We start from the raw sequence: 21,978 nt of genomic DNA on the forward strand, positions 1-21,978 counted from the left end.
TGGGTCAGTCGGGCCCAGTAGAACAGGGGATTTTTTATTTGTCGCCTAATGGAAACTCATTTTCAAAATACAAAATACATAATCCATTTTCAGTACCAAGCATACCTTTATACATTGATTGACTTGATACACAAAATACGTGTTATTACACAAACTAAAATTCAAGGCCCGGACAATTTTGTGTTAACGGAGTTCCACTGTATACGGACTCCTTGGTAATGATTAAGTGGTGATGATAATGTAAACGTTTCAAAATTGCCTCCTTTGGCCTGATTTGATCAGATCTTGTCACAGATATTATACTTATAATGTTACATGTTTATGCAACTGATTGTTGGTATGCCATCATGGTAAACTTTGGTTCACTTTAAGTTTGTATTTTATTGGTCCCAGTATGAAATTGCACACCAAAAGTTTGTTGCGCAGAGGGATAAACGCATTCAATGGCAGTTTGTTACCACGCTTGCAGCCCATGCATCAGTATCAAGACATGCCCAGTTAACAAGTACTGTATGGGCTATTCCAGTTGAAATCCATATATACCCAGGCGCGTAGCAAGCGGGGGGACAGGGTGGACGAAGTCCATGGGCCCCCGAGGGTTCAGGGGCCCCGAGCACAAAAGCGAAAATTAAATAAGGGCTGATAATGGAGAGCAGGGCCGGATTTTTATACCAGGCAGCGTTCGAAATTTTGGTTGTCCGGACGCCCGTGACACCTAAAAAAGTCGCCGGACAACCAAAAATACTGATTCGGTTGTCCGCCGGACAACCATAAATCTAGCCAAAAGTCACATTTGTAGGCCTACGGACAACCAAAAACTTAGACGGACAACCAGAAATTGTAATCTGATTGTCCGTGGGACAACCATTTATTTTTCCTAAATTCGAACTGATACCAGGGCAATTTTGGGGACCCCCAAATTGCCCTATGCATCTTTCTCTTAACCCCAATAACAGCATGTTTTTTGGTTAAAATAGGGCAAAATTGTGAACTTTTGCGCGCGAGGCGCGCATTCAAATACCAAAATTTATGCTGATCTGGGGCCAAAATAGTCTGAAATTGAATTGAACAAAATATGTTAGTCCCCCATTAGTTAAACCAAAACTTGGCCACTGACTTGAGTGCACATACCTTCCTCGGCACGTGAGTTCGGGGCCTCCCAATTTTGGCCTGGCCCAGGGCCCCAATAAGGTAGGCTAAATCCCGCCATGGTTAAAAGGGCCCGTACTGCTCCTTGTCCATGGGCCCTGATGCTCTTGCTACGCCCCTGTATATACCCCCTATGAAAGACATGTCCTTAATCTTCCACACAGGGAGTGTGAATTTCAAATGGGGTTACCTGATACATGTACATGTGTAAAGTGACTTCATTTAAAATCTATACTGTACCCCTTGTGTGGGAGATTTAGGACATATCTTCCATAACGGGTGTACGGATTTCAACTGGAATACACTTGGGTTAAGATAAACTACAGCCATTGTAGTCTTTCCATGCTGAAGCCACCCCAGAAACACAAAATGTTTGACAGAACACATAATTTGGTTATATATAACAGGTTATATAAAACATTTCAATAACATTCAAAAACATTTTGAAAACATGCTGCAAAACATTCTAACATGTTTTTAAAAGAGTTGACAAAACATTTTATTTTGCAAAAATATTTGCCACAGAATAGTTTACACTAACAATTTGACATCTTTAAAATATTGTAGTGAATTCTTATGGGCTAAATGTTTTAAAAACATTTTCATGACCAACATACAAATGTAACCCAACATTTAAATGTGAATTATTAAACATTTTGACTAAAACCAAAACATATTTGTAACATACATTTGTATAGTGAATAAAAATGGAAACACAAAAAAAACACACCATACATTTGTATTTATAAAAACATTTTTACCCATTAATGGCCATCTTGAATGTGCAAGAATGGAAATATTGCCATTAATTTCAAAACAAATTAAAAATATATATTGCATCAATGAATTCATGCCTAATTCACATGCCCAGGCCTGGAAAAATGAGCAATTTGGCAATCTCCTTGCTGGGAAATTTGGTCATTTGGAGGGAAATGTTGCTTTTCTGGATAAAGAAATACATAAGAAATAGTGGGAAATCCTGCAAAGTTAGACGGAAATTTATCTCTCTTGCCGGGAAATAAACATTTTTTCCAGGCCTGCACATGCCTCGAATGATACTCAAAATGAGGGCACATATACCCATTGAGAATCTTCAAGATGGAATTATGCACTTTTATATTATAAACGCCCGATTTACTACAAGCCAAAAAAAATCATCGCTGGCACTATCATTAGGTTTATCTACACAGTTTTAATGATGTGTACTTACTTTATATCTGCAGTTGGTAGCAAATTATCTGCTATACAACTTACTATCTACAGTAGATAGCAAATACAACTTGCTTTCTGCAGAAGATAGCAAATTATATACAACTTACTATCTACAGTAGATAGCAAATACAACTTGCTTTCTGCAGAAGATAGCAAATTATATACAACTTACTATCTACAGTAGATAGCAAATACAACTTGCTTTCTGCAGAAGATAGCAAATTATACAACTTACTATCTACAGTAGATAGCAAATACAACTTGCTTTCTGCAGAAGATAGCAAATTATATACAACTTACTATCTACAGTAGATAGCAAATACAACTTGCTTTCTGCAGAAGATACCTAATTATATACAACTTACTATCTACAGTAGATAGCAAATACAACTTGCTTTCTGCAGAAGATAGCAAATTATATACAACTTACTATCTACAGTAGATAGCAAATACAACTTGCTTTCTGCAGAAGATAGCAAATTATATACAACTTGCTATCTGCAGTTGATAGCAAATACAACTTGCTTTCTGCAGAAGATAGCAAATTATATACAACTTACTATCTACAGTAGATAGCAAATACAACTTGCTTTCTGCAGAAGATAGCAAATTATATACAACTTACTATCTACAGTAGATAGCAAATACAACTTGCTTTCTGCAGAAGATAGCAAATTATATACAACTTACTATCTACAGTAGATAGCAAATACAACTTGCTTTCTGCAGAAGATAGCAAATTATATACAACTTACTATCTACAGTAGATAGCAAATACAACTTGCTTTCTGCAGAATATAGCAAATTATATACAACTTGCTATCTGCAGTTGATAGCAAATACAACTTGCTAACAGCAGTAGATAGCAAATTATATGTACAACTTACCGGTAAGATAAGTAGATAGCAAATTACATATACAACTTACTATCTGCAGTAGATAGCAAATTACATATACAACTTGCTATCTGCAGTAGATAGCAAATACAACTTGCTATCTGCAGTTTTACCAAATTACATACAACTTACTATCTGCAGTAGATAGAAAATTACATATACAACTTGCTATCTACAGTAGATAGCAAATTATACATGTACATATACAACTTGCTAACAGCAGTAGATAGCAAATTACATATACAACTTACTGTAAGTAGATAGCAAATTACATATACAACTTACTATCTGCAGTAGATAGCAAATTACATACACATGTACAACTTGCTATCTGCAGTAGATAGCAAATACAACTTGCTATCCGCAGTAGATAGCAAATTACCTATACAACTTACCATCTGCAGTAGATAGCAAATTACATATACAACTTGCTATCCGCAGTAGATAGCAAATTTTATATCACTCATACATAAATTCTAGACAGTTCATTGGTTGTTTACCATTTATCATTTTTACCATTACCCTCTCCGTGTGATAGTCTTATCATAGTGCTCTGCCATAGTGCGCCTGCGCCAAGCCGTGCGCTGACTATTGGACTCGCCGATTTAATTATGGGGTGGACCCCAAAATGTGAAGTATATCACGGCAAAACATGGTCTTATGTTGATGAAAAAATGTATTTCCTACCTTAAATAGTATTTTAGTAATAGAATTTATGCATGAGTGATATAAAACAAATATCAACTGTCTTAAATTTGTGCAATGGTCTAAATATAATCACTCGGTGAAAAGATGTATTGTTCCATTCCACTCGCCGTTCCGGCTCGTGGAATGGAACAATCCATCTTTCACCTTGTGATTATATTTCGACCATCACACTCATAGACAGTTAATATTTGTATAATATACATGTACAACTTATTATCTGCAGTAGATTCTTGCTACATGTATGTATCTAGAGTAGATAGCAAATTACATATACAACTTACTATCTGCCGTAGATAGCAAATTCTTGCTATCTGCAGTAGATAGCAAATTTGGCATAAATCCATATTTTGTGACTTCATGGTGCAAGGTATTCATAAACTACAGACATTTGTACCCTAGGAATGACATAATACAGTATTTTTATGGTTATTTTTACCCCTATATACTTTTTTGACTTTTGGCAGTGAAAACAGGGTCAGATCTCAAACCCTGTCATATACAACTTGCTATCTACAGTAGATAGCAAATTTGGCATAAATCCATATTTTGTGACTTCATGGTGCAAGGTATTCATAAACTACAGACATTTGTACCCTAGGAATGACATAATACAGTATTTTTATGGTTATTTTACCCCTATATACTTTTTTGACTTTTGGCAGTGAAAACAGGGTCAGATCTCAAACCCTGTCATATACAACTTGCTATCTACAGTAGATAGCAAATATGCAACTTGCTATCTGCAGTAGATAGCAAATTACATACAACTTACTGTCTACAGTAGGTAGTAAATAATAGAACTTGCTATTTGCAGTAGATAGCAAATTACACATAATGCTATTTGCAGTAGATAGCAAATAATACATACAACTTACTATCTGCAGTAGATAGCAAATATACAACTCTATAGATGAGTTGACTTCTGACGTCAATGCCTGTCAGTATGTGCACGCATCATCACAATTTCCATTGTTTTTTGCCTGGCAGTATGCGCGCACATCATATTTTGTTCAGGGCTTGTGTTTTTAAAACTCTCGCCACATCACAATAAGACTATTTAACAGTGTAGTGGTTGCATGGGGTTCATAGCCGTAGTGCAACAATAGTCAAATTGATAATTAAGTAATCTTCGTTAGAAGATCTGCTCTAAACTTAACTTTATTTCGGATATTATAATGTCAAAATATATTTTCTTACAGCCCAGCACTTGTTAAAAAAATCGATTTATTTTAGCTTTTGGGTTCACTCAAGCATAAAGATATACCAGTTCCTTGCTTTTGTTGATAAACATTGAGGTCAACTCATCTATACTATTTGCAGTAGATAGTAAATTATGTGTATATATATACAACTTAATATCTGCAGTAGTAAATTACACAATTTGCTATCAGTAGTAGATACTAAATTATATACAACTTGCTATCTACAGTAGATAGCAAATTACAACTTGACTATCTGCAGTAGATAGCAAATTAAATACAACTTGCTATCTGTAGTAGATAGCAAATTACTTAATTTGATATCTGCAGCAGACAGCAAATTACATAAGAAAAATTGCTATCTGCAGTAGATAGCAAATTATTATATAACACAACTTGCTTTCTATAGAACTAGAATTACAATACATGAATATTTGTATCTTTAGTAGATGGCATGTCACACCAAGAATAGGCCCCCTATTAACATGTTAAATTGTTGTTTTAAATGTTGAAATTTTGTTGCAAGAATTTAATCGCAACTTTGCTTTCTGATTCAGCAGTCACATTTTCTTCCATCGTGTTTGATGAAGTTTAAACAGAACTTGACGACAATTGAAACCTCTCTTTGAGATGAGCACTTGTACCGCCACCACCGCTATCAACACCATGGTACTTCGCCTCATGTGCAACCAACGGAGTCCGATATGCAAAAGCCATATCACAGAGTTTACATTGGTATGGTTTTTCTCCAGTGTGTCTTCTTTTATGTTTGGACAAATAATCCGCCCGAATGCACTGATACTCGCATTGATCACATTTGTATGGTTTCTCTCCAGTATGGTAAAGCATATGTGCATTCAAATCGCTGGTTTCTGCAAATGCTCTTCCACATTTCTCGCAAATATGCGGTCTCAATTTAAGATGTACCCTTTTCATGTGTACAACTCTTTCATATTTTTTGCCGAAAGCTTTTCCACACTCGGAACAAATGTGTGGTTTAATATTTAAATGTACAATATTCTGATGTTCCTTTAAGAAGTTCTTGTCTGATGTACGTAATCCACACCAGCTGCACATGTATCGCTTTTCTCTGTGTCTTACGCTATGACAATACAGAGTAGCTTTGCTTTTGAACATCTTGCCACAACCTGGATGTTCGCATTTGTACGGACGAGTCACAGCATGGGTGAACAGATGCGATTTAACAAGTCTGTTATTTTTGAAGCACTGGTTGCACTCAGTGCATTTAAAAGCGGTCTTCATTATATGATCTATATCGGGATAAAGATCAGCGTGGGCATTTTTGTAGTGCTTTAGAAATACATATGGAGTTCTAAATTCTACTGTTGGACAGTGTTTACATCGGAATGGCGATTTGATATCCCTAGTTTTACCCATCATTTCAATGACTTTACCACTCAGATATTCTGTTGCCTTGGTTACAGCTACATTACCACTAAGATCCGGTTCCTCATCATTTGGCAGTTGTTGTTGTGGTTCTATAAATAGTCTACACTTATTCAACTGAACATGTTTGTGGAAGGCAACTTCGTATTTGAATGTACGCTTGCATCTCTCACATTCTAGATGTTTGTCCAATGTCCGATGTCTAAATGTTTGATGCCGTATGAATTCAGCCTTCCTTCCAGATGTATACGAGCACTTATCGCATTTGAATTTGTCGTTGATGTGGCATACAAGTATATGCTGAGTCAAATACGCATCTCGACTGAATGCTTTCTCACAATGCGGGCAAGAATACTTTTGATCACTTGAGTGTATCAACTTGTGTACTGAGAAAGATTTACTAGTTTTACATCCTACACCACATATTTTACATAGAAACTTTCTCCTGCCCTTGTGTACCTCGATGTGACTTATCAGTGCATCTCTTCTAACAAAAATATAGTTACAATTCTCGCGTGTACATCTGTATCTGACAAACCCATTTTTATGTCGATATTTATGTTGCCAGAGATATTGAAATTTGTTGAATTTGTTGCCACATTCCATACATATGAATGGTTTGTCAATCTTTGCTACTCGACATGGTCACTTGAAACATGCTCCTGAAACGTTCTGGCAAGATAAGCAGTTTGGAAGTCAGTATCACATAATGTACATTTAAATGGTTTATTTGGGTCCTCACCAGGTACGATGAGCTTCTGCAATGCTGGATCCAAAATTTCAATCCCATACTTGCTTGAATTATCACCATCTTTGTCTGTTGGCGTACTTTCAGTGCTGGATACCACAGTTTTATCATTTTTACCGATAATATATTTTGAGATGTCAATGTCATCATCAGCACCATCGCTGTCATCAAAATTGTTATCTGATGCATGCTCCTCCTCCTCCATATCCTCTTCATCCTCCTCCTCCTCTTCTTCATCATCATCCATCTTGTCTCCAGTGAATAAAGACTGATAATTGGCAGCCTTAATGACACCTGCGCTTAATCTTGTATGTCGTTTATTTTGGAGTGAATGTGTTCCTGCATCTTTTGATCTCTTTGATGCTGCAACTTTTGATCTAGTTTTTGCTGCAACTCTTGGCCTTTTAGTTGCACTAACCTTTGACTTAGTAGCTTTTACAACTTTAGATTTAGTAGTTGTTGCCACTTTTGACTTGGCAGTTGTTACAACAGCAGACTTTGCAGCTGTGTTGGTAGCAACCTCGGAAGCACATGTAGTTGTTGCTGAAGTGTTTTTCTCTGGACTAACTTTCTGATTCAGTTCAACAGCACCGTCTTCCTTGCTAGAATTGGCCACATTATTGATACCAGTATCTTTGACCTTGTTGTGATGATCATGGTCAGGATCAGAATCATCATCATCAAAACCACCACCACCATCATCACCATCGTCATCATCATATGAAACCTCTAATTGTAACTGGCAATCTGCTTCTTCTTTAAATTGTTCATCTTTAAAAACTTTGCTCACTTCACCAAAATTACTTTTATCATCCGGAACCTTATATTGCTTACTAGTCTGGCTCCCCTGCAATGAAGAGTCATCTCGGAGTTGAGCGTTTTTTGGCTGCCGCTTTCTACATATCTGTTGCATATACCACACAAATCTGGCTTCATGGACCTCTTGGTGAACAACTCTTGAAGTTGATTTGTAACATCTCGTAGTCGTAGACACCCACAATCATTGCAAAATGTCAGCACGGCTTTGGATTGATGAGTCATGATGCAGATCTGTTTAAAAACAATTATTGTAAACACAAAATCAATGAAGGTACACCCACAGACATGTACTGTTAAAGTAAAGTAGGCCTTATCCTAGGACTGCTAGGGATATACAAATGTGTTATATTTGAGACATAAATCACATATTTTAAGGCGTCATTTATGTGTAATGTGTTGTTTTGACATTTGGGGAAAAATCTAATAAGAAATATTATATATATTTTTTTGTGATTTTACATTTTTTTTTGCGTATATGGAGAGTCTCTTGAGAGTCTTCTAGCCCAAAATCGCTTGCCTCCCCCCTCCTCGGTCCGGCAAAAATTGCTTGCCCGCCCCCCTCTTAGACTGCCAAAACATCTTTGCCCCCCTCCCCATTTGCACATGTATGCCAAATTTTTGGGATCCCAATTTGCAAACCTTGAATGGTCTAGATACATGTTGGGCGCAGCAAGCAGGAAAATTTGCATATTTAAGTGTTTCCGTACTGTTTACCTAAAGCATTTTTAAAGCCTTTTCAAGGCGTCATAATATGAATGTGTGCCAAAAATTGCTACCCCCCCCCCACACACCGACATCGTCTGGCTAATAATTATTTGATGCAGCAGAGATATTCAAATAAACACACGGGATCGATACACATGAATTGCTATGCACGATTTTGATATCAGACGAAAATCTTCGGATACCGGGTTGGAAAATGATGAATATCTCCCGTAAATGATTTTTTCTCAAGAAACCAGATGTGGTCTCTGTGATGTACCCTGTATAATTGTATTTCATGAAATAGGGGAAGTTACCTTTATAATCATGCAATAGTTTATTATTACATCTAGGGGAAACCCCAGATGAATGCAATAACAACATCATTTATGAAGACTATTTATGTCAAGGGGAAATCCCTGAGACTGTAAAGAAAGATGATGACATCATGGGAAAAACCCACAGGAAGTGATGTAAGGTGAAATGTTAATGTCTATGATTAGAACATTGGGAAAATCCCAGACGGGGGATAAAACACAATGTTAATAATAATTCTTGGCAGACCTGTATCGATATGATTGTAATGTGAATGGATGTAGCTACAGCTCTCAAAAAGAGAGTATTTAATGTTAACCAGTTAAAATCAGGATACTCAAGAAGTATTACTGAATGTGGCCATGGAGATCATGAGTTTCCTACAGTGCTATTTAAAACAGCCTCTGAGCGATGGAGATGGATGGTTATTTTCACTACAAGCTGGAAATATGGTTATTTCAAAGCTACGAAAATGGACCAAAGTAAGACATAGGGTCTACTGCGGATTGTGAAGGACTTTATGAAAAATGTTACGATTATTATCATCTGGATACAGATTTGACAGGCGGTCATAGCCTTTATTATGACTGAAAATGTATGACAGAATGCCATGGGAGATTGAGAAACTCCACATGTGTGTGATGGTCTTCGTGCTTCAAAAAAGAAGTACATTTTAACCAGTTTACATAGCCAATAATTGAGCTACAGCAACGAGGGAGATAGCGAGCAAACAATTGTGCTCTTGCTCATCAAAGGCTTAAAGTTCTTCTGTCAAATTGCTGGAGTTCGCTGGGTTTGTGAAGGCCACGCATCTGTCAAAAAACAGCGGAGCTGTGTTTAAGAAACCTGTTCCCTGGGAAAAGAGTGATTGGTGAAAGAAACACCATTTTTGGAGAAAGCAGCGCAAGGAGATATATTTGTGGAGAAAGCAGCGCAAGGAGATATATTTGTGGAGATAGCAGCGCAAAGGAGATTGGAGGAAGCATCATCATTTTCGCATGAGGATTTTATGTGCAAGGATTTATTGTGTACGATGGACTTCGCTGATTTTCGCAGAACAAGTGAATAAGGATATATTACATCAGTCGTCCAGAACATTGCAAGAACTCTAGAATCACCAACAAGAAGACCGCTGGTTAAGTACCGATATAATAAAACTGATTGTGTGATTTTATTGTAATTGTTGTTATATGTACCAAGCATACTCTATTTTCAATTAAAGACTTAGATTTGTTAGCTTAAAATCAAACAGTGTATTTGTGTTGTGCATTCGTGTGAGTTCGGGTAAAAGGTGATTTTGGCCTTGAGTCAAGTACGACTCGTAACATCTCATACACTTGAAAATATGTGTTGAACAGATATGATCGTCGTTAGTTTGCGCTTTGAGAGAGTAGCTTGCGTCTTGAGCTGAAAAAGTGACCAAAATTCAAGATTTTAAATAGCGCAGCGCATACAACCTCGTGGAGGTAGTCTCAGGCCAGACTATATGTGGCTATCACGAACATACAGGATCGACGAGTGTCAGACCGACTGACACAAACTGGCTGTGTAGGAGACTATCGTAGAGACAGTCTATAAGCATATGACAATGGCGAATGTATGCTCGCTGACCGTACAGAGGTCAGTCACAGGCTAATGTCATTAGCCTTATTTCAATTAGTCGGATGTCCTTCAGCCTACTATAAGATGCATTTAAAAACTATTAAACAGGTGGGAATACAATGGCCATCCGTGGCTGTGGATTCAACCTACCATGGCATTTTCTGCCATGAAGATATCGGGCCGATGACACTGTGCCCCCCCTCTCGGTTTGCCAAAATTGCCCCCCTTTCACAGAATCCTTGGCTGTGTACGTACTCTCAGAATGTAAAGCTGTTCTTCTTTGGCAGAAACTTAACTGTTGATGTGTCCAAACTATGCTCAAACTGAAAAGAAAATGGATTTTGAGTATTTTTAATAAATGCCCACACCACAGTAATGACTAGACTGCGGAACTCAGTCCTCAATGATAGTCAGTCATTTATCTTTTGGTCGTTATATGACTATCATTTGAGGGACTGAGTTGTTATAATATATCTTCCGAGGTGCAATTTCAGACAATAGCTGGGGATTAGTGGGGCAGAGGTTATCTATTGAATCCTTTCATGACCACTGAAGCATACTAGTCAAGTCTGCCAAGGACACTCGGCACAAATTGAAAGACCATGTGAACTCTCGACAAAAGAATGCATGCATGTCAGGTCACCGACACCAATTTGGTGTTTGTTATGACACCAATTTGGTGTTTGTTATGCACCTCGAAATATGTACCTTAAAGTCTGTGTCTAAAGTAATGACAGTATTGTGTATTATGTGTATTGTATAGGTAACCCAGGTAAACCTTAGTTAACACATTTGCTAGTCAGTCAAATTCGCCGACAATGTCAATGCATTTTTACATAGAAATTTAAAACAAGTGCCCGAAGAAAGAAACCTACATAAATATGTTTTCTATACTTCACTTGACCCAAATATATGATTTTTATGGTGATAAGTCACCCGCACATGGAATTTTAGAGGGATTTGGATAGCATTTCCATTAAAAAAAGCTGCTATCATAATGAGACTAAGATCTAGAAACCCCCCCGAAATGCCGTTTTGGGGAATTTTGCTAGCTGAAACTTTTTGATGAAAGTCAATCTTTGACAAGATGTAACTTTGCTACGGAAAGTGCTATGAAAAAATGGTTTTCAGTTTTGGCTTTGTTTACTCAAGGGCTTTAATTTGATATATAAAATGATGCAGTTTCATGGCAAATTTAAATTCACCTAGCATACCTATATAATTGTAGGGTCTCAAGACTGGTATGGCGAAAGATCATTCCAATCTTTGTTCATTTGGAAATATTGTACTTACAGAAAATTGCACACACTGCACAACACAGGCGCCAAAATAGTTGCGTAGATGCTAAAATAAGAGGATTTCTGAGAGGAAATGTGTACCAAATTCAGAAATTTGTCACCAATGTGATTCTGCCAGAAAATCGATATATTGAAAATAAATTGGGCGCTCTATCATGTCTATTGGGTGTAACAGCGTGGTATTCACAGTACGTCGTCTTAAAGCAAGATAGCACACCACTCAATCCTTCCGCATTTGGTGTAACTTTGGTAGTTTCAGTAAAAAAAGGTCGATAGTGCAAACAAGTTGGGTGTCCCTTGGGAGCAACATAATAAGTAAGTTGTAATTTGTCAGCGGTTTGCATGTCATTATTCTGAGCTCGTCACCAAATGATTTAGGGGTGCACACCACTAGTTATTATTCTGCAATTCGGGAGGGCCGAGGAGGGAGGTGCGAGGTGCAAGCAATATTTGGCACATTGAAAGGAATGGGTATGGGTGCAACTGAGCAAATTTTCGGGAATGGGGCACCCGGTGGGGGGGGGGGGCTTTTAAATAAAATGTTCAAAAACTAAAAAGGCTTTTACAGCAAAACAGTAAATATGATACATTTTCCTGCTCGCTGCATAAAGCTCATAGGCCTATATTAGGCCTAGCCCCGGGGTCTAGCCCGAGAACAGCTAATCCAATGAGGCATAACTCCGAAAAGGATCAAAGTTTAGGGCATTTTAGGTTAGAATTAGGGTTTAGGAACTTGGGAATAGCTAGGCTAAGTATTCTAGGTTAGTATCCCGGCCCGGCATCCCGGGTTGACATTTGAAATGTTCAAGTAGCATGGTTTTAATACTTCTCGCTAGACATATAGGAGCTTATAGGATTGCTTCAGAATTCAAATTTTGTTTAGGGTTAGGATTTAGGTTATAGGGTATCAGTTCGGGTAAAGTTTAGGATAACGATCACCCGGGGTTATAGGCTATAAAAAACAATCATGTTTCACATCCCCTCCCGCTTCCTTTTTTACGGTTTCTTCAATTTTATTTTCATGATTTCAAGCCTCAGTTACTTGAGTTGCTTTCTATACAACCTTGTTTACAAGAAACAATTTTGGAATGTTTTGAGATCATTATAGGGGCTTACCGTAGGGGGAAGTGGGGCAAATTGGTCCACCTAATGTCCCATTTTGCCCCACCAGATTTTACTCGGCTATAATACTAATACCCGGCAACTTGCGACAAGTGACCACTACAAAACAAAATGTACATCGCCAAGAGTCTAGTAGCCTTACGTTTCACAAAAATTGGTGCCGGTCGGCTTCCGGCTTCATTATTTTATTAAGGTGTCTTTAAGGCGTCCCATTTTACCCCACTGCAAGATTTTTCTGTAACAGAGGCTGGGGTAAAATGGGACAGCTGGGGTAAAATGGGACGCCATTGATTTACTATGGGACTTTTTTGTTGGGGCAAAATGGGACAGTTTGAGTTAGCACACAGTAAATCAATGGCGTCGCATTTTACCCTAATTTGGCATATTTCTAAAAGAAAGCTTTTCTTATAATTTTCGAAGAAAAAAGTTACAATTTTTGTCTTATTTAATTGAAAGGGTAGCTTAGAAGTTATTTTTTAATTTGAGAAACACTAATCCGGACCATTGATTCAGATATTGAGCCACAAGTCGTGACCTCTGCTTAGACATGACAAAAAAATGGAATACTTATTTTGATGTGTTAAGCTTACGGCCCTCAGAAGTTCCTGTTTAATGAAGAATGGTACTTTTAAACGGTTTGAAATATAAATAGACATTATATCAAAGTTATTTTGTAAAAAAATGGGCAAAATGTGACTATTTTAAGGTATAAAAGTATTTCCGAAAGGCACTGTCCCAAATTACCCTGTGTCCCAATTTGCCCCAAGTTACCCTACCTCTCAGAAAAACAAAATAAAAAAGGGCCGCTTCCTTTTTTTTTGGACTGAATGAACCAGTGTTATAGGTCTCGGTCTCGAGACCATCTCAAGACCTGGTTTGGCAGGTCTCGGGTCTCGGATGTCAAGGTCTCGGTCTCGGACCTTAAAAGTCTCGGTCTCGGACCTCAAAAGTCTCGGTCTCGAACGTTTTTTAGTTCGAGACCTGTCGAGACCTGAAGAAAAAGATATGATTTTCTGTTGTTGTTCATTACTTATTCCTTACCCTAAATTTCAATGAATTTTGAAGAATTTGTTAAGAATAAAGATACAGAAATCATTTGTTATGATACTGACATGTATGAGTTTAGGGATTTAACAATAAATGGAGTTATAAATGACTCATAAGTGAGATGTTCGGATGTGAGCTTCCAATTTCAGTTCATGATTAAACATATATAGGCCTATATATAGGTGGGCAGGTGGCGGAAACAGGGGACACATTCCCACTAAACAGGGGAACGTCCTCCAAAAAAAGCATAATAGAAGAACAAATAAAGCGATAGTTGCCCTGTGCAGTGTGCATCTTCTTTTCAGCACGAAAAACGCTATGTTTTGGGCCCAAATATGGTAAAATTGCTCAATTTTGCGCGTTGTGCGAACTGGCCCATTGTGTAAAATATACACTTTCATTTGGGTTCAAAAAAGTCCAAAATTGCTTCGTGTGCGCAAAAAACATCCCAGTAAAACCGGAACAAAATATCCTGTCTTCTGTGAAATTGTTCGCAGATGACTGCGTGGTTTTTAGGAAAATAACCGGATCTGAAGATGCCGACATGTTACAAAATGATTTGAATGCGCTATCTGCATGGCAGTCAAAATGGCAAATGAGATTTAATGCCAAAAAGTGCTTCGTCCTCAAAATTACTCATGCTAGAAAACAATTAGATTATAAATACACCTTAAATAACACCCCATTAGAGGAAGTTAGTGAGTACCCATATCTGGGGGTAACACTGAACTCAAAACTAACTTGGAACTCGCACATTAATAATAAACATGATTTTTTTCTCAAAGCGGACCAGAAAAAGTTCATTTTTTAAGTTAAAAGTTTAAAAAAAAAAAAAAAAGAAAATAGGAATCAGTGCACACATGCTATATGCATGGGTGCTGTATAATATGATACCATGGAACAGTGCACTGCATCTAAGTATATGCTGTATTGCGTATAATATTATACCATGGATGCTGTATAATATTATACCAGCATCAGTGCACACATGCTATGCATGGGTGCTGTATAATATTTGTGTTGGGGTTCGGACATAGAGTTAGAGTTTATCGACGACGACAACGTCGTCGTGTACCGACGCGCGCACGGCGGCGCTGAAGCGGAACGATGGGAGTTATACGCGTTTCGTGATTTTTGCTGGACGCGTCTCGGTCGTCTCGCTTTCGACGCTATTCTAGACGTACGCGGTTGTCATTTCGCGACGTCGGGCGTCGACTTCAAAATTAGGTTAGGGTTTAGAATTAGGGACGGCTATACGTTAGAAGTACATGTATATAGGGTTTAGGGTTATTGCGATGGTTAGATTAGGGGTATGATTGTGGGTGTAATTTTAGGCACCCCCCATTATAAAACATTCTTCCATTTAGACAACATGGGATATTTTTAGCATGCAATAACAAGATCCATTGTGCAAAATCACAGGTCCATTGCAATGCAAACAGACAATGTAAACAGCTAGCCCTCATTTTATATTCATAACCTTGGATTAAGGTTTCAACTACTTTCAACTCTGCTGCGAGGAAATGGCGTCCTCGACATTGATATAATTATGACAGTTTAAGACATGATGACAATAATGTTTGATTTGGATTTTAGCAACATACACTTCATTATGATATTTTGATAGAGTCAGTCTTTGAATGATATCATTCAGATGACAAAAATATGCAAATTGCACAATAATTTGAAGTTTAAATGATAATGTCTCAAGCAAATAATTTCATTTGAAGTGTTTTTCAAAAGTCAGTTTACTATTGTTGCTCTGCTGCTCGCTGATAATATATCTTCCATCTTCGATAACAGTTGTATAACGTAGTGGCGATGAGTTCCTGCTCTTTGCTGATATAGAAGAGATGACATAATTTATCAAGCAAATGTCCGTATTGTTCCATGTTAGTATGTTGATGATTGCAAAAGATCTTAGTTGCGTTGGTGCTTGTTGCATTGGCAATTTCAGAGTCCGAATAAAGGATGGCAGAATCATCAGAATATAAACTGCGATGTGAGGGGTGCGTGTTAATAACCTCATACCCAGATGGGCGAAAACAATGATACTTCCTAAGTACAGTCACAAAAGGAGGTATGATATCAGCAAGATGTCCATGGTGGTCAATGTCCAGAAGGTGTTGACATAAACATAATAATACTTCCAAGATATCTTGGGATGGAACACGACGGGAAATATCTTCCAGTTGACACAATATGAGGAAATCAAATTTTCTATCAAGTAATTCATCGCAGCAATCATCAGTTTGTAAATTACTCAATTTCTCCCAAGCTTGAGACATACAATGTTTTTCATGTTCGCTAACCAGGTGATTATCAAGAGTTTGTGCATGGTTGATAGCTGTTGGTGTGGATATCAGCTCGGAGTCACTAGCAGAATCGGATTCAGATGGTTCAGAGGATGGATCTTCAGGAGGAATGTCAACTTGGGGAGCAATGTCATCAGGGATAGAGTGTTCAGATGTTTGATCACTAGTGTCACACGGGAAGTCATCAGAATTGTATTCAAACATATCATCATGACTAACAACAAGATCAGGTTCAGAGTCAGAGTTACTATCTTCACATTCAGGCTCAATTGCATGACTTTCATCAGTTGGATCAGTTTGCATAATACATGTAGATTGATGCTGGGCACTATGGTTGAAGCAGGGTCTGTCCATGGCATAGCTACTTCCAATAACGCATGTGCCTCCAGGGCCGGTGACATGAATGGCTTCAGGAGTGCGTCCTGGAATAAGCACGGTGTCAAACACAACCGCTTCACCGTCGCCTACACTTGATTGGACTTTTGCTGGATTGTTCCTGGTGATTCCTCGCCAATGCACAAACACATCTTCTCTGGTGTCATCGCGGGTGATGAACCCATACCCATTCTTCACGTTGAACCATTTAACATGTCCGGATATTTGATGTGCAAGATATGATGGAGATGAATGCTGTCTAAGGTGATGGAGATGACGAAGATGATTCACTTCAGCTTCCAGGGCTTCCAGCCGCGAGATAATATCAGTTATCATGATGTATATAGTCCAAGGGTCGTGGGTGCCCTGATCCAATTTGTTGAAGAAAAGTTATCGCCAATTTTTAGCCCCACGTTGAAGACGCCAATGTAACGGGGGAGATTTTTAGGGTGATTTTCTTTTTGTTCAACTTTGGATCCAGGGGCTTACTCGGGCGATAATAAATGTCAATACCGTTACACAAAATAAATAGACACACGATGGAAGACTTGCAAATATACACTGTTGTTAAGCTCCGGCTTTAATATATGATGATAGAACCAATGAAGATGGATGCAATATAAATATATTTAATGAATATGATGACCACTGATGTTGACAAGTTGGAGGCCTGGATGGAAGATTTAATGTTTATCAGTTGAACGCTTGGATGGAAGTGAGGTAAAATTATCTAAGACAAGTCCAGATGGGGAAAACACTTGAAAACCAACTTAAGGACCATCTCTACAACAGCATAAATAATAACCTTAACTAAGCATTTACTTAATGATAGATCTTAACAATACACAACCCGTTAAAGAGATAAAACTTTCTCATGAATAATTCATAAGTAGGTCACCTACGCTCAATCTCAAGCTAAAAGATAAGTGGCAATAATTTACACCACACTTAAGTTTTTAGGATAACAATACACACTCAATCAATTGCTAAGTGCTCTTAAAACTTCTATGAATGGAAGACAATAAACAATGAAGACATAAACATTTGAAGAACTCATAAACTTGAGAATCAAAGGATGCAGCGTGTTCATGATCAATGCATGAGGTGAATGACCTTTTCAAATTAAAGATAAACCATGATCTATTAAAAACAGTTTTAAAGACAATAATGATTATGATGGAAAATAACTTAACTTGATGATGATTATGATTGATTCATTACACAACAGATAGAAATATAATTTGATATGAAACCAAAAACCTATATTAATTAAGAATGACACAATCAAAATAAACAAAATAATAAACATGGTAAATAATGATATTACCTTAATTCCTAACATTTCAAAACACACCCTTATTATTAAGACCAACCATTCTGATGCCGGTTACATTATAATAAGAAAATATACTTCTCGGAGTTTAGTTATTATAAGCATGCATATTATTTTTATATAATAAGAAAATATTAGTTATTATACGCATGCATATTGCATTTTATTAATAAAATAAGAAAATAATTCACTTCCGAGCGCAGTTACTCCGACAGTGGATGTTCTGCGCCCCCCCCCCCACCCCCCGAGCGCAGAAATGATCCACCAGTATTAATTATGTAAATTATGTAATATTGATCGTGAGGATGTAAAACACTTCCTTTTCACATGTCACTCACTTAACACAATCAGGGCTGATGAATACAGTAAACTCGAGAAAGAGCTAATTCATTTAAATGGTATAGATATTTGGGAATTATTCATCTCTGGTAACTTAGACGTAAAATATAATATGACCCTTGGAAGTGTAAAATTGTTTGATAATTTAAGTAAGGCAGAAGATTTCTATCACACATTTGATAAATTCTGCAAATCCTTCGTGAAAAGAGCATGGAAGGCAAGATCCGAATTGAGTTTGAACGCTACTGATATTTAATGTATTTATTTATATGTGATGAATTCTGCGTTGCTAGCTAAACTGTATAATTGAATATTTTTATATTTTGTTTTATTTTCATGCTTACAACCCATTTCAAGTCAACTTGGGTTGAGACAGGCAATTTCTTTCTTTTGTTATTATATATCTTATAATTTTGCATGTATATTCAGTTGTGTTTAAAATTCGTTTTTATATGTATATTGTTTCTGAACGCACCGCTGGTTAGGCGTGTGCCACTGATATAAAAGTGTATGTTCCAATAAATAAATAAATAAATAAATATAATAAGAAAATGTATTATTTTACTTCCGAGCGCAGTTACTCCAACAGTGGATGTTCTGCGCCCGAGCGCAGCAATGATCCACCGTTATTATAATACGAAAATCTGTTATTATAATAGGCCTAATACTAGTTATTATACGCATGTATATTTATTAATAAGAAATTTTACTTCCGAGCGCAGTTACTCCAACAGTGGATGTTCTGCGCCCGAGCGCAGAAATGATCCACCGTTATTATAATAAGAAAATATACTTCTCGGAGTTTAGTTATTATAAGCATGCATATTATTTTTATATAATAAGAAAATATTAGTTATTATACGCATGCATATTGCATTTTATTAATAAAATAAGAAAATAATTCACTTCCGAGCGCATCAACTCCGACAGTGGATGAGCGCAGAAATGATCCACCGTTATTATAATAAGAAAATGTATTATATTGCTTCCGAGCGCAGCAACTCCAACAGTGGATGTTCTGCGCCCGAGCGCAGCAATGATCCACCGTTACATATAAGGGACTGCGCCCGGGCGCATGAACTCCGACAGTGGATGTTCTGCGCCCGAGCGCAGAAATGATCCACCGTTATTATAATAAGAAAATATACTTCTCGGAGTTTAGTTATTATAAGCATGCATATTATTTTTATATAATAAGAAAATATTAGTTATTATACGCATGCATATTGCATTTTATTAATAAAATAAGAAAATAATTCACTTTCGAGCGCAGTTACTCCGACAGTGGATGAGCGCAGAAATGATCCACCGTTATTATAATAAGAAAATGTATTATATTGCTTCTGAGCGCAGAACATCCACTACCGGAAGTTCTGCGGAGGGGCGCAGGAGCTCCACTGGTGGATGACGTACATACATGGAACTACAAATGAAATTTGGTATCAAAATAAAGCTATTCATAAGTGATAATGTTATTATATTATCTGTATACCATGCTAATCATCAACTTCTTTTAACCATCAACCTTACAACCCCTCCCACCCCACCCCCATTTTTTTTTTACATTAAATCAACCTGGTGTGGTTCTCAGAATAAAACACTGAGTTTGGAGTTTGATTCAAACCCGATTTGGTGGTGTGTAAAATCAAGATTTGTTCAAGTCTACTCACCACATACTCACAACAAGTATGCATTTCTCAATGGGCTAACTTTTTAGCCTGATTACAAGTCTGTCCTTTTTAAACAACAATTTCTCATTCAATTAAGCATCAAAATAAATTGCAAATTTCTAGATTTTTTAATTTTTTTATTTTTATGAAACAATATGGACTTTTCATGGTCCATTTCGAAAAAAAATCCTCTTAATACTGCTGCAAAGGCAAACAGAACTCTGGGATTTATTAAAAGAAACCTGTATTCATGTTCAAGACACATAAAAAGCCTGGCTTATAAATCTCTCATTCGCCCAGGTATGGAGTATTGTGGATCTGTGTGGGATCCACAGAATTAAAACCAGAGAACCGGGACTCGACCGCCATCTTGATACAGGCATGGAGCAAAAATTGGGGGTATTCGGTTTCCCTCGGAATGCCCTCGAGGCATTCGTTGTCATGCAAGCGCGACGTGGATGATGGGCGCATTTGAGAGACGCACTTGATGCGACCTGCACGCGAGTACCAAGACGCTTCAGATGAGACGCAGAATTGTTTTCGTTCGTCTCCGCGCACCGTCGGCAAGGACCCGAATACCCCCAATTTTCTCCCCATAGCTGACGGCGCGATTGTACGTGGCGGTATAAGGAGTCCCGGTTCTCCTTCTCTAATTCTGTGGTGGGATCCGAATACAAAGGAACTCATACAGAAACTTGAAGCGGTGCAAAATCGGGCCGCAAGATTTGCAATGGCCGATTATGAAAGATTCAGCAGTGTGACAACCGGGGTGACAACCATGAAAGACAAACTTGATTGGGAGCCCCTCGAAGAACGTAGGATGACAACAAGAATCTCAGTCTTCCACCAAGCTCTAATGGGTCACCTCGCCATTCCAATGCATAATATCCTTCGCCCGGTCCAACGCTCCTCTCGACACAGTAAATTCACTCAACTACCAGCAACGAAAAACTGTTTGAAATATTCATTTATCAATCGTACTATTATTGACTGGAATAAGTTACCACATTACATCACAGACATAGAAGATAAGGACAAGTTTAAGACAACAGTGAAACAGTACTTCAAAGAAAGCAAAGAATAAGCAAGATTAGCACCACCCTGCTCGCGTGACTCCTCTTTAGGGGCGTTGGGCAGTAAATAATCCAGATCCAGATCCAGAACCCCCTCCCCTAAATGGATGGGTCCTTTTTTCAAATTTTTTGCGGAAAATAGCCCAATTTTGCCGTCACTACATGTAAAACAACATTTTGACATTTTCACACAATTTCGAGGAAAAATTGTAAAAATTAAGACAAATTGTGTTAAATTTAGTCAAAATTTCTTGAAAAATTGGTACATTGATGAGTCCCCTTTCAAATTCTCAGCGGCACACCCCTACCCAAACCAAACTTGAGTATCCCCCAGGATTAAACCGAGTCTCGGTCTCGGTCTTGGTCTCGGAACTTAGAGGTCTCGGTCTCGGAAGGGGTGGTCTTGGTCTCTGAAGGTTTGGTCTCGGTCTCGATCTCGGATGGGCAGGTCTTGGTCTCGGTCTCGGACATAGAGGTCTTGACTACAACACTGGAATGAACTATCGACACATCGGTGTAATTTATAGCGGCTGTGCAATAATTATGACCCCCACCCAGAGATAAATTTTTTGAATGGCCTGCTAAAAATTGCCCCCGAATTGGCTTGGGTTTTTTGGGGGTTTTTTTCCACCCGAAATTAAAAGGATAA

The 21,978-nt window shown here is 37.8% G+C and overlaps 1 protein-coding gene across 1 annotated transcript; it reads right to left on the reverse strand.

Annotated features, from left to right (window-relative positions):
• Nucleotides 1-4,906: 4,906 nt before the first annotated feature.
• On the reverse strand, nt 4,907-12,148 carry LOC140136083 (uncharacterized). The gene is made up of 2 exons (XM_072157790.1): nt 12,051-12,148; nt 4,907-8,369 (listed from the first exon to the last, which is right to left on the reverse strand). The coding sequence occupies exon 2, from the start codon at nt 8,230-8,232 to the stop codon at nt 7,204-7,206; it is 1,029 nt and encodes a 342-aa protein (XP_072013891.1). The 5' UTR covers nt 8,233-8,369; nt 12,051-12,148; the 3' UTR covers nt 4,907-7,203.
• Nucleotides 12,149-21,978: the final 9,830 nt, after the last annotated feature.

This window comes from Amphiura filiformis, chromosome 16, assembly GCF_039555335.1.
Source record: "Amphiura filiformis chromosome 16, Afil_fr2py, whole genome shotgun sequence".
NCBI classification, from domain to species: domain Eukaryota; kingdom Metazoa; phylum Echinodermata; class Ophiuroidea; order Amphilepidida; family Amphiuridae; genus Amphiura; species Amphiura filiformis.

What these genes read in the sequence shown, in the direction of transcription:
- LOC140136083 (XM_072157790.1), bottom strand. Translation starts at nt 8,232, where the DNA reads ATGCAACAGATATGTAGAAAGCGGCAGCCAAAAAACGCTCAACTCCGA.